Here is a 14,209-nt window from a genome sequence, read left to right as displayed (position 1 = left end):
AAGTTAACACTTTTCCATCAACTTTTTTTATCATAGTTATAAAAATTCCTCTGCTGATTTCGTCTATTTTTGGATTTGATCTATTGCTTGTAATATCAGCATGCGTTCAATAAAGAGAACGGAAGTTAAGGCCATAAAGTTGTCTGTCACTGCTGTGCACTTTAGCTGTGCAGTTTTTGACTGACAGGTTTTGATCTACGGAGAAAGGAGGGAGCTGTTGAAGGATGGATCTATCTAGGTCTACAACGTGTAAATTGAGACGAAGGCGAGGAAGCATCCAATTAGTTGCGCAGGAAGGGGCTAACATGTAGCAAGATTAAATTATATGCTCAATTAGACAGACCAAAAAATTTCACAACCAATGTGTTGGCAAGGTGACAGCAACTTGGAATGGTAAACATAATCTGGCGGAAGGATGATAAGGGGGGTGCGAAGAAGGACTTGCGACCACGACGAGGATGGTCTTTTAAGGGGAAGCTGAAATGCAGCCGAGATTTTGGGGCAAATTCTGCAAACACATGAATGTTTTATACCGCTACCTTGGACATGGATTAATTCTCGCTTTCATGAACGAATCTGTTTCCCCCCCCCCTTCCCCATCTACCATTAAATGTAGTGAAGAATTCATTAGTGGCTCACAATAACTTCAATTTAATGCTGACGACAAATTTTCTTTCTGCCTTTTCACATACAAACAGAGAGGAACAGTTGAGTCCATTGGGATCGACAGGCCACGGAAAACAGGCTTAGTATCAAAGTTTATAAGAAGCATTCCTTAACATGTTTGCCATCCATAAACCCTAGTACATGAATAAGCTTTCTTTGAAGTAAGGAAAAATGTGCTCCCAAAAATAATTTGATAAGGAAAAGTGATGAAGGAAAAGTGATGAATTTTTTCCCCTTCTACAATATAAATACATATATAATAACAGAATGTATTTTCCGTTATGATTAATATATATATATATATATATACATACCACAGTATAAGATCATTTTTACATGACCAATGACATTACATCATGCAAAACTCTGTTACTACTGATACATGCACTTATTAGGTCAAAGGTCATCAGGGCAAAAAGTCATCAATATTGGCCTCAAATTTTTTAACTTGCTATCAAGCCTAAAATATTTCTGTAAATGTTTTCCTTAAAAGGTTCAGAACAAATGACATATTCCCAGACATTCAGGATTGTTAAAAATGACTTAGACAAATAAAACGTCTCCTAATGTCAAGATGCTTTCTGAGTAGAATGAAAACCTGTCTTCTCATATTTGAGCATCTGTGACCATTATTTGGCTTTCTAGCATATTTGAGGCCAATACTGAAGACCTGTATATTGAATAAAGGGTGTAAAAGAATATTAAGAATATAAAATTTAATATAAAATAATAACAACATATACCCAACAAAAATGAATATATATATATATATATATATATATATATATATATATATATATATATATATATATATATATATATATATAAATATATATATATATATATAATATATATATATATATATATATATATATATATATATATATATATATATATATATATATATATATATATATATATATATAAATAAATAAGTCGATTAAACTTAAGTCACCATTGTGCATGAAACAGAATAAAATAGTTAATAAGTCAGAGAAAGACATCCAAAGAAGACACATTCTGTTAGTTGTAGGCAAAATAGTAACTTTATATATTGATACTATCATATGGATCTCTACATGCAAACATGTGAGGTATATGTAGGAAATAGATTGCAAGGAACGAGCTCTTTGAATTGCTATGGAATCAATTTAATAGGATGTTGGATGATGATGGGCTGAAGAAAAGGCTGTTAATCTGTTACACAGTGTCATGATCCAAAATGTTGTGAAAGCTTCTGAATTGCTAAAAACAAATGTCAAACTGTTCCCTAGTTTCTAGGTGAAAGTTCAAAGTAATCCTACCACAAATACACCAAAACAAAATATAATAGTTGCACTGAATCTGTTCAGTCTCAATTGAACACACCGTCTATCATAAAAGTTTTCCTGATTTTGCTAGTGATGAGAAGGGAGACTAAGGCCAGTGTGGAAGTTGAGTTTTCTGTCCGGGACAGATGATGAAGGCCAACTCCCATGTAAGGAGGGTGTGGGCTTGCTGCCCAGGAAAATTTAATTTTTCTGATGTGAAAAATGAAATTGTCCCATTTGTACCATCCGTGGAGATACAAATGGTATGTATGTTAAGGCCCAATTTCTTCCACCATTTTTATGTGATATTTTCTTAGGATTGATGTCAAGGGTTAGCATCCATCAACACAGTCCCAGAGTTAGTTAATATGTTAGTGTTTGGATAAAGTAAGATGGGTTAAGTGGTATTTAAAAACACCAGCAGTATAAATGGCAGAACCGGTCTGGGAGGACAGGAGCAGGTCGGATGCGGGTTTTTACTATACCTTGGAACCTTCTTCCTCTGACTCAAAATCAGAGTCACTTACTCGCAGGGTGGGCTCCTCCAACTCCTCTGGTCCGTCGATAAAGTCAGAATCCCTCTGACTGGAATCCTGGGTGGACAGCTTCCGTCCCGAGGTCCGAGGCGAGACGGGCGCCTCGGAGAAGGTGTGGCTGTTCCCAGAGTCGGCGCTCAGCGAGGACGATTCGTGCGGAGTCTTCATCCTCCCCTTGGAGGACGACGCGTCTGCTGCCTCTTCCATCTTCCTACCTTTCAAATGTGAGTTTGTATTGTTTGTAGGCAACTGAGTCACCGCGTAACAGTTATCATTCTTCAACGACAGGCTCTTCTTCTTCTTGCCCAACTTGACCTTCCGGGGGTTCAGCACGTTGTTATCCTCCGCCAGGATGTCTCGGTCTAGACTGAGAACGCCGAAGATCTTCTTGAGTTTGTCCTCGCTGTTCGATCCCGCCAGCGGGTCCTCGACTTCGGGAGAGAGACGGGAAGAGGAGGAGGAATTGTCGGGAATTTCATAGACATTAGCCCCCGGATTTGAGTGCGGAGTTATTATACCCGGTGTTTGATATTCGTTTTGTGCAAATATCCTGTGACTTACAGGTTTGGGCGACGGTTTCGGTTTCTGGTAGGACGTTTGCGAAAGCGTCTGTGGATCCTCGAATCTAGTCCTTAGATTATCCACTAGTGAGACTTCGTCGTAGGTAGGTAAGCTTTTGGCAGCGGCGGAGGAACTCGACGGAGAAACGTCCACGTTAAAGGAAAACTTTGGATTCGATCCCTTCTTTTCCACCTCGGATGCCGAGGCAGGAGTCTTGGATGGGACGGGTGGTTTTCTAGGAGTGCCTGAAACGAAAGTCAGAGGACAAAAAAAGAAGTTCAGAAAGATGTCTCAAGTTTTAGTACTGTCAGCTATAATTCTTTAAAAATGATCAATTTAATGATAATCTGCCTTCGAAAAAAACTTTTTTTTCTTCAATTTTACCAATAATACATTCCAGAACACAAAATATGTAGTATGTAAATAGCAATAACATTTGACCTTTATAATAGAAAAAGAAAGAGAAACAAAGAGAGAGATAAAAGGTTACAGATCCTATGACATCACAGATTTACAAAATGGCAGCTTCCAGATCCAACTTTTATTATTTGCACATATCTCCCAAATGGAATTAAAGATTCTTCCTAGCTTTTTGGAGGAATTGTTCTTCACAAAGATCTCTTGTCATATATGACTAGAGAAACAAAGAGAGATAAAAGGTCTCAGATCCTATGACAACAAAGATATACAAAATGGAAGCTTCCAGATCCTGCTTTTAAATATTTGCATATATATATCCCAAATAGAATTTAAGATTCTTCCTAGTTTTTTGGAGGAATTGCTCTTTGGGTTTGCATCCTCTAATGGATCAAGGTTTTGGGTTTGTGTACTCTTAAGGATCGAGTTTCAAGCTTGCATTGTTAACCACTAGCATCCTTTTCTTTTGTTCTTTTGTCTTTTGGTCCAGCCATTTATTAAATACTTTGGATTAAGTAGCAGCATACTGAAATTCACGTTAAGATTGACATGAAATGAAACATAATGGACATACTATGCTGGAGAAAGTAGAAATATTTAAGGCGCACATATATTTTCTCGATGGATCCCCAGGATTCATGGACTTATATGAAAAATATATCACAACAATCATAACATCAGTGTGTGTATTTTCTGGGATCCATGGTGGTGTATAACACTTCTGTTACACCTCATTCGAAACTAGGTCAGATTACCGGCATCAGACATTTCTTCTGTGCGCGAGTCTTCACTCCCTTTAAGCCTGTACAGTATGTCTGTATATTGTGTAACCTTAAAACTTAGCTGATAAATCTACCATTGCAACATACTATGCATGTATCAGTGAGCTGTACTACAGTATAGCATGGAAGTTTCCACTACACTCAACTATATATAGCTAAATCAGTAGGATTCTATCTGCTTCCAGGTACAATACCTTTATGACAATATGAAAGTGAAATTTGTTGGGTTTTCATGGTGAAGGTTATACGGTAACGTTACCAATACCGGTACCAGGATATGAAACTGACTATAGAAAGTTAGGCGACAGGTTAAACTGCAACTACAAAGGGAATTTACTAACAGAACAAAAAATATAATGTTAGCAAGCTCCCACACTTCATGTGTATGCCCCTAGATTATTCTAAATGATAAGACTTGTTCATAGTACCTGTATGCACAACAGATCATAAAGTACACTGTATTAGTATTACTATGCTCTAGGATCGAGAATGCTGAAATACTTAATCTCACAATAGTATCTAGAATATATGTCTAAGTAGCCATGAGTATGCATGTGCACAGATTCAAATCCATATATTAAGTACAGTATGGAATGCAGGGAACTCTGCTGGAAAAGGGGTAATGAATAATGACTCTGTGAAGATTTTGTTGTTAAAACCCCACATTCATGGTGTAAAAATGGATCAGTCACCCCACCTCTTCCTCCCCTCCCGGATTTGAACCGCCCCCCCGGCCCCACCCAGAAAGACTAGGATCAAGAGAGGATCAGATCCCCTATTGCCTGGTGTTAAATTTGTAAATGTAAATGGAGCTCAGGGTTAACCAGAAATCCAATGTAAAACCAATTATCTTAATCCTACACACAGAGTGCGGGGTCTGATTCAAAATGTAAAACCCATTGTCTTAATGCTGAACACAGAGTGTGGGGTCTGATCCAATGTAAAACCAATTATCTTAATGCTGAACACAGAGTGTGGAGTCTGATCCAACATGTAAAACCAATTATCTTAATGCTGAACACAGCTAGAGAGAGGGGTATGATCCAATATGTAAAACCTATTGTCTTAATGTTGCACAAAGTGGGGTCTGATCCAAGATGTAAAACCCATTGTCTTAATGCTGCACACAGAGTGCGGGGTCTGATCCAAGATATAAAACCCATTGTCTTAATGCTGAACACAGAGAGCGGGGTCTGATCCAAAATGTAAAACCCCCTGTCTTAATGCTGCACACATAGTGTGGGGTCTGATCCAAAATGTAAAACCAAATACCTTAATGCTGAACACAGAGAGAGGGGTCTGATCCAAAATGTAAAACCCCTGTCTTAATGCTGCACACATAGTGTGGGGTCTGATCCAAAATGTAAAACCAAATACCTTAATGCTGAACACAGAGAGAGGGGTCTGATCCAAAATGTAAAACCCCCTGTCTTAATGCTGCACACAGAGTGTGGGATGTGATCCAAAATTTAAAACACAGCGTATATATGTGAATCCACAAGCATTTCAATCAAAGTTACTGTGCTTTTTCATGTTGATACTGAAAAGTTATCCACCTACTTCCTTTTCCCTTCATATATTAAAGCATTTGGTCAGCAATTTAATGAAACTAATTACCAAGTATGATATATCTTCAAATAAGATTATATTTTTAATAAACATCCTGATAAACTTTTCTTTTCACCAAATGAAAGTTGGTAACAATTGAGTCTGGTAACAAGTGAGTCATTAACGAATCTGTTTTATTGTTTTTCAAACATGATATTCATTCGATCATCATTTTATTACTTTGAACAGAAACCTGACGAGTCAAGCTAAAGACGAGCTGGCACATCATAATTAATTTGCTAACGAAAGATTAAACCAAACAATCAATCATAAAACCGGTTCCACTTGTCCTTTCTTTGTCTGCCTTTAATGGTCGCAGGATCAGAGTTCTGCAATTTCGACAGAACCTTCTCTCTTTTATGTTTTACTTCTTTTGCAATATATATCATGTGTCAACATTATTTCCTTTCACTTACTCCCTATTACTTCAAAATATTTACATGAACTGATTGAAATATAGATGGTTCTGTCTTTCTAACTTCAAGTATAGATAACTATGTCAATGAAGGTATTAAAGTATAACAGAATCTTACTCAAAAGGCACCAAATTATCCAAAACCCTGCTTTAATTATCTAAACACGCAATTTGTTTTATATTCCACTGATTTTTTCCTGCCAATCAATAGTCGAACATCCTCTAATTCTGAATCACACTTTTTTTTTAACGTTTGAACAAGGTTTATTATATCCTGAGATCAACTGTCACGTTGAATGCATTACGACATCCTACAATCTTGTTACTACTTGCCCCCTGGTCTGATAACAACTAATATGCTATCATGTACCATATGTAAATATATATATATATATATATATATATATATATATATATATATATATATATATATATATAATTGAAATCGTAATGAGTTGTAAAATCCAGAACAGTGAAAAAACTTCCAGCCCCCACCGGGATTCGAACCGCTTAATATGCGGACACCTTAACCACTAGGCTATGGACGCTGATTGTATGTCCAGAGGTTCTAAACCGGTAAGGAAGGTCGTAATTTCACTGTAGGCATTTGTCACCTGTATGGAACAATACTAGTTCTGTTTTTGGTGTCATATTTGCCTTACTCTAGAGACAAAACATGATTCTAACCAACTCGAAGTCATTTGTGATTCCTATATATATGATTGAAAGGGGCATACACAACATTTGTAAATTTTGTTGCAAGTTGGCATTTTGAAGAAACAAACCAAAGTTGGAGGGAAAACTAAAGTTCATTCAACACTAAAGCTATCACCACCTCATAATAATCTTTGCTGCAATAATTGAAACCTTCACAGAGTGTAAAGAGGCTTCACATATCACAGATCATGTATGTTATTAGTACATTTCTGCACTATTTTCATAGCTTTTGCGTACATTTTAATTGAATGGCCAATTTCTGACAGCAAGTTGCCGACAACTACAGTATAAAGTGTAATGACATCAACACGATAGTCAGATATATGGAGTCTATGACGACAACAACGAGAACAATAACAGTAATAAACAAGTATTCCCTGTATACTGAAGAATACTCTGCAATATACTGTCTCAGGATTTTATGTGGGAGACGCAATGAGGCACATTAAGGAAGTTTACATGATTTCATCCGGAAACTTAACCATCCAAGGACTTGTCACATTTTTGGTTCCTTAATTACATCAAATCAGTTTTGCTACTGTTTGTATCAAGTTAAGGAATTGAAGTACTTTATAGCAAGGATCCGCAAGTCTTCACTGTAGGTTTTACCTTTCTCGATAAAAGTTTCTTATTCTTTATAGCACTACTTGAGGGCCCATCTATTAGCAAATTTCAGATGCTCTATGGAAGGAGTTGCCAATAAAATTACCAGTATGACCAGTTCGAGATAATATATATCTATATCTATAATATACATATATATATTATATACCTACAATAATTGTTTGTATTTTTTCTTGCATTACTGTAGGCAATATGAAGTGGCTCATATAACAACAATATAAACCTTGATGCACTTTTATTAATGCAACGATCAAACTGTACCTGACAATTCATGAAATCTTGAAATATTTGATTTATTAACTGAAAATACTTCGTCAATTGAGAACAGAAGATTTGAACCTCAGGAATAAAGGTAGAAAACCTTGACAATCTGGAACTTGTCCGTCCAAGTAATACCTATAGATAGCCAATGAGACATTGATATCAATTAAATTTCACCACAGATATTACCCTCGTTTATGAAAGACCTAAGGTCCACCAAAAATAGAAACATTCGTTGATGTCGAGATTCTATGTGTCAGTGCTCAAGAAAGGGAAATGGGAGGCCCCTGTATTAGAGGAACTAACGGTATAACTAGAAATAAATTCTGCTGCTAACTCTATAGTAATACGTCTGAGTCTTCAACACATATTAAATCATGCAGGAATAGCCACAACAGAATAAAACAAACATCTCTATCAAATGAGGTAACCAGAAAGCCTGAAGGCTTTGTGATTCTTAATTGCCATATAATTTGCCCTCAAATTCCCACTTAACTGTCTGAGTGAACTTAAGTGAGAACCAGAAAAGATTTCCAGTTCATATTTGTAGCACTCACTTCTGCAGCATGAACCAATTATTTCACTAATAAGTTTTTTACATAATGTTTATTCCAAAATGTTTCAATATCCAGAAAGAGGAGTCTTTCTTTGTGAAATATAGACATATAAATGTTCTACATATTAGCAAATGGACATTCTCTTTCACCAATTTTGAGCAAGCAAATTAGCTCTGCCTCCAACCACCCCTATTGTAACTGTGACTAATGAATGTTGAGCTGTTACATGACATTGCTTAATTGACTGTGAACTGTTTCACAACTTACCGCCAATGCCAACTTAATCTATTATACATCACAGAGAATAAGGCCAATTTTGAGAACCTTGTGAGAATACTGTATAACCTGTTGACCCCTTGAAGCTCAGGGTTTAAACCCTGATGAAGGCCACTTGAGTGTGTTTAAAACCACTCAACACTAGAGGATCAACTCTTTGATGCAGTTTCACTTCCCTGGCTGACTATAGTATGTATTGTTAAAGATCACTTCAGACCTGTTGTACATTGAGCCCCTTCACAAAAACTGAACTGAAGTATCCAGTTCAACAAATATGTACATTTTGAGTTACTATGTTCACAAAGTTTTCAGACTTTGACCTCAAATGACCCTTCACAGAAAGGAACACGGTTCTTGTACAAGACAGATCCCACATACCAAGTATGAATTACACACACACACACGCCATCGCCATGCATCGCATGAATTCCTTTTGCCTCCGGTGGCGGTGAGGAACAAAAAAATGCATTCATGCATGCATATCTTGAAAGTCAAAATGTGTTTGTGTTGAGCATTAGCTATGTATTATATAATATGACTATATGTAATTCCCACCCACACATCAAAAAAATATTTATTGTTAAAAAGAAATGCTAAAATGATTTCAAATGACATGAAACCAAACTCTTCCCTAACTTTATCAAGACAAACAGCCCATCTTGTAATTATTGACCATCCATAATCATAATTCATTCAATGTTGAATACACGTGGATAACGATATGATGCAATAGATATATTATTCGTCTAGCCTCTCATCCCATCACCAGTAATGATAACGAGGTAATTGCCGACTTCCCCAGCTGCATCCTATGTACCGCTTGCTGTATGCTCATCCTTTTAAAGCAGTAGCCTGCATCTCATTAACCATCAACAAGTGTTTTTTTGTTTACAAAACCTTTCAATTATTACTCAAAATAACATTGCAATTGATAAAACTCACAGACTCCTAGATTTAAATTCTGAAAATTAAAAAAAAAACACCTTTTCTAAAATTTGTTTTTTTTAAAAAGCATTATTTGTCTAACAGAGGGATATTCTTTTTACTCTATGCGCATTCATGAATTATATATTTCGAGGCAAATTTAATATCTACAGATTTAGGAGCTTGTTATTTGATGCTTGTTATCATAATGCTCGTGACTCCACGCTCGCGAGAAACGGCCTGGAAATAAACAGTTTAATAGTGCAAAAAGTTTAAACAATTTATATAGAGGTCACAAGAGATAAATAAATGGTATGGAGAAACTGTTGGTTTAATATCTAAATTTTCTAAATTATCTAAATATATAAAGATTAGATAGCAAAAAAAAAAAACCCCAAAAAACACAACCAAAGAATGACCGGACTCTGAGGATATGAGATATTCGAGTAAATTTTGAGATGATTACTAGCAATATTTTCTGTACAATGATAACAATGTACATATTACAAACCCTGCTGGACTTTGTATAGACAGTGAATGTATATCACACACAAGTGAAAATTCACACAGTTAAATTAAGAAGTATCATATAATGTAAGTAGTATAAATACGGGCAAATTCTTAGACAGGATCTTCTGGTGGCTTAAACTGTTTATCTCAAGATATTAGCTGGAGATTTTATGCATCTTAATTATAAGGTCAAAACCGCTTCCCTCATAGCAATTTATGACGTTTGCATCTGGCAATTAACAGCAGAGTAAAGGAGCTGGCCATCCTGGCAATTGAGTTGAAAAACTTTCTTTGTTTTGTCTTTCAAAAAGAAAAAATACTACAATCGTTTATCCACAGAGGGAGATAATATTTCGACAAAAAGAGTCGTAAAACTTTAGAGGCTATTCTAAAATGTAGAGAAACATCGACAAGTTTGAAAAAATATTCCGAGCGTATCTGCAAATCAAGATTACATCCGACAAGATCAGGTCAAGTTTTACTAAGTACTAAAGTATATATGTGATATGAATAAAATATCTTTCTACACATTCTTAAAAGATGATGAAACTCTTTGAAAGAACAAAAAATAAAAGGTACTGAAATTGTACAAAACCTACCATTGCTAGAATGCCCATCTTTCCTAAACAAATTCTTTGGCCTCGCAGGCAGGGGGGGTTTTCTCAAGCTAACATTCTCGTAAAGGGCCATATTTTAATGCGAATGGGATTTTTGCACCTTCGTGCTATTTACACATCTGAGAGATTCTCAGAGATACCGGATGCTGTCGCTACTACTCTGTGTTCTCCGTAACAAATAAAAAATCTCTCTGGTGGTAACAAGCACCATTTTATAAGATGACCGGTTTAGCTTATATGTATTAATCCAAAATGCGCAGGCGAATGTTAGTTCTCCTACTCCGTAGACAAATCCAGAATAACCCAACGGCTCCCCGATGGAAAAAAAAAACAAAACTGGCCGATATTTACTCAAAGAAATGATACCCTATGCTCCAGAATTTAATGATCATCGCTGTTCGGTCGCTTTGCCTTACGTGCTTTCGATTCACGGACTAATAAATTGAGGAATGCCCTTTTAGTCCCTGTCGATTGCAATCAACCACTACTTCCAATATATTCACTTCCTAGTGACCCTTCTTACACACTTGACACCAATCCTGAAAGTGACTTCATGTGCAACGAAGATCTCTGTAGTACATCCTTGGCAGGCACATGATGTTGCCATTTTAGCTACTGCCTAACATAGACTTCTGGTCACCGGTGTGAATTATGGACTGGCGCTCTATTTCTATACTGATCTACACACTGAGCTCTGGTGTACAAAGTATACAAAGATGACTGATACACACGACTGTGTGTTAGTCGCGCTTTAAACTGAAGTAGAAATGAACAAATTAGCTGATTGATCAAAACACAGGAAGGAATTGTAAACTAAGCACAAGTAACAGGAACAGGACATAAATCAAGTGGGCATGCTAAAGCATAGACACCGTACACTACAGATGTATTAAAGCCACTGCAGTAGCAAATTTAAAGGTCATCGAGTATGCTGGCCCCAAATATGCTAGAAAATCAAATAATGGTCACTCAATGTTCCAACTTCAACAAGCAGGGTTTTACTACCTAATCCTCTGAAGTAATTTTCTCCTCACTCCTTAAATCATTTACAGTCTAAATTTATCACTCCTCGGTGTCTGGAACCATGGGTGTAGAACCAGTGGGGGATGGAGGAACATGTAACACAGTGCATTCCCCTCCCCTCCAATTTTCAGGCCTCTGATGCCAACAAATTACCGTCATGAAAATCCCTCCACATGTAAGAAGAAAGAGGTAAGTCGAAATATTCAGTACTGGCAATATCGTCAAATGTCTCACAAATACTGTTGATGTCACAGAGGCTCTTGATGATATTCACTAGGATAAATCAAACTGATTTATCCATACTCTGGATATCCCGGGTATTTATAGCAGCGACGAATGTTTTGTATTTTGACGTCATTTTGCTTATCATATGTGATGTTATCTTTTATTGATACGACTGGTAATGTCCCCCATCCCCCCCCCCAACCTCAGAAAAGGTATGTATGCCCATGGTAGAAGTAACTTGGTTGATGATAAACCACTAGGGGCAAGAATTTTTGAAACTTGTAACAATATTTAGCAGACTAAAACTTGAGAACAATACCCGACAACCCTTTAATTAAAGCACTTGGCAAGGGCGGCGGAAGCACTTTTAATCTGGGGGGGCACCGACATCAAAGGGCACTTTGCAGAAATTTGATTGGACTGATGCAGCCTTATATTTAGTACCCATTATAACTCTTACTGTATTATCTTATTTGCGTATACACATCACTCCATCAACGCCCCCCCCCCCCCAAGGAAAATATGCATACTAGCACTGCAATATCCAATGTGCAAATTGGGAAACAAGGAACAAGTTTTCTTTTGAGACAAAATGAGGTGAAATCATGCTAGTTGCTAATGTAGGAATCTTCGGAATTAGAGTTTATTTCTTGTTAATATCTTTACAAATTTTTCCATTCGAAATAGCTTTGAGTTTGACCCACAGAAATTCCTTAAAAGTCAGGGGCGTAGCCAGGATTTGCAAAGTTGTATGCACGACTATGTGAGCGGAGCGCCACCATTGGTTGGCGCGGAGCGTACAAGAAAATTTTTGGTTTTACAAACCCCTCAGATGGCCGGAAACGGCCCTTCCCGAGTGTTCATTCTAATTCCCTGGCCTCTTGCTAACTTGAGACACCTCAATTTTTATGTAGAAAAAGGGCACATTTTTAACCTGAGGAAAAGTGGGGGGGCACGTGCCCCCTGTGCCCCCCCGGTTCCGCCGCCCTTGGCACTTGGGTTGTGTTTTGAGTATCGCTTGCCAGTGCAAATAAAACTGTGCACATTTACATGTAATTATCAATTCTTTGAGAGCTACCACTACTACAATGTTCTCAGTACATGTGTCACAAAGGATACATCTTAACTGATTGAAGTATAGTCCTTCACTCCTCCCAGAAAATATATGTCTGCAGACTGCAGTCCATAAAAAAAAATGTTAGATTTGCTAAAAAATGGCCATACACAGAGCTTACAAAAGATGGTGATTAAGACACTTTCCAGTTTTTATTTCATTGACAGTTTTGGAATTTAATTTACGTTTTATTCATCATTTTGTGATTAGGCTTTGACATTCTTTGTGTTCAAAAGTTTTCATGGTGAAATACACTGAGAAATTATAAAGTCAGTGAAGTTTGGTATCATATATACAAATATCATTCTTCAGTGACCTTCTCATTTTTTGTCCTATTTAAAGAGCATTTACTTACTATCAAGGCTTCCAAATGTGCTAGAATATGACACAAAATGGTCATATACCTGGACTGCAAATAATTTACAGATCCTTTGCCTGCCCGAACGGGGAAATCATTTAGCTGCCAAGTAAACAAATTCTCAATATCTTGGAAATATATTAGGAGTATGAAAAAGCTTCTAGAAAACTTTCTTTGTTAACTTTTAGCCATTTTTGTTTAAGAATGATTAGAGGCAAACCTGGTGATATTTAGGTAATATTGCTTTTATGTACCAAAAGCTATTGATATCCAGAGAATAAATATTATCCATTGACATTGTAGGGAAATTGTTAAAGTTTGATGGATGCATCTTTTAACAACAGACCTAAAAAATGTAGCTTTTTCAATAGATCTTAAGTATGTCAGGACCTTGCACACCTTTAGACATCTGCATGGTGATGTTTTAATAGCTGGGGAGTCACATACAAAAGTTTTGAGCAATTAATTAATTAGTTTGATGAATGTATTCATCATGAGAGACCTGAAAATGCAGTATATTAAAGGCATTGAAGACTCGCCCCAAACCGTGTGCGGCCATCTGAAAAAGTCAACTTTCTGTTGCTTGCAAGTGACGTTTTGTTCGTGTCGCTACAAAATGCAGACAGTAATGAAATGTGATACCTTGTTATCTTTAGCTGGATCTGAGATGTCCATCGCTGTATCCATTGTACACTGTGCTGTGGGTAT

At 36.7% G+C, this 14,209-nt stretch overlaps 1 protein-coding gene across 8 annotated transcripts in view; it reads right to left on the bottom strand.

Moving 5' to 3' along the window:
* LOC139961970 (FYVE, RhoGEF and PH domain-containing protein 2-like) overlaps positions 1 to 14,209 on the bottom strand; it is a 119,259-nt gene that overhangs the window by 49,549 nt on the left and 55,501 nt on the right. For 7 of the 8 annotated variants that reach the window (XM_071961722.1, XM_071961725.1, XM_071961727.1 and 4 more), the window contains one exon: positions 2,462 to 3,318. In XM_071961722.1, the coding sequence (XP_071817823.1) occupies positions 2,462 to 3,318 (857 nt within the window). Of the gene's footprint in view, positions 1 to 2,461; positions 3,319 to 10,763; positions 11,080 to 14,209 lie in introns of those variants that run through there. The other variant, XM_071961728.1, reaches the window with a different exon arrangement.

This window comes from Apostichopus japonicus, chromosome 20, assembly GCF_037975245.1.
Source record: "Apostichopus japonicus isolate 1M-3 chromosome 20, ASM3797524v1, whole genome shotgun sequence".
Classification (NCBI taxonomy): Eukaryota; Metazoa; Echinodermata; class Holothuroidea; order Aspidochirotida; family Stichopodidae; genus Apostichopus; species Apostichopus japonicus.
Note: the sequence above shows the minus strand (reverse complement) of the source record. Positions and strands in the feature narration are given on the sequence as shown.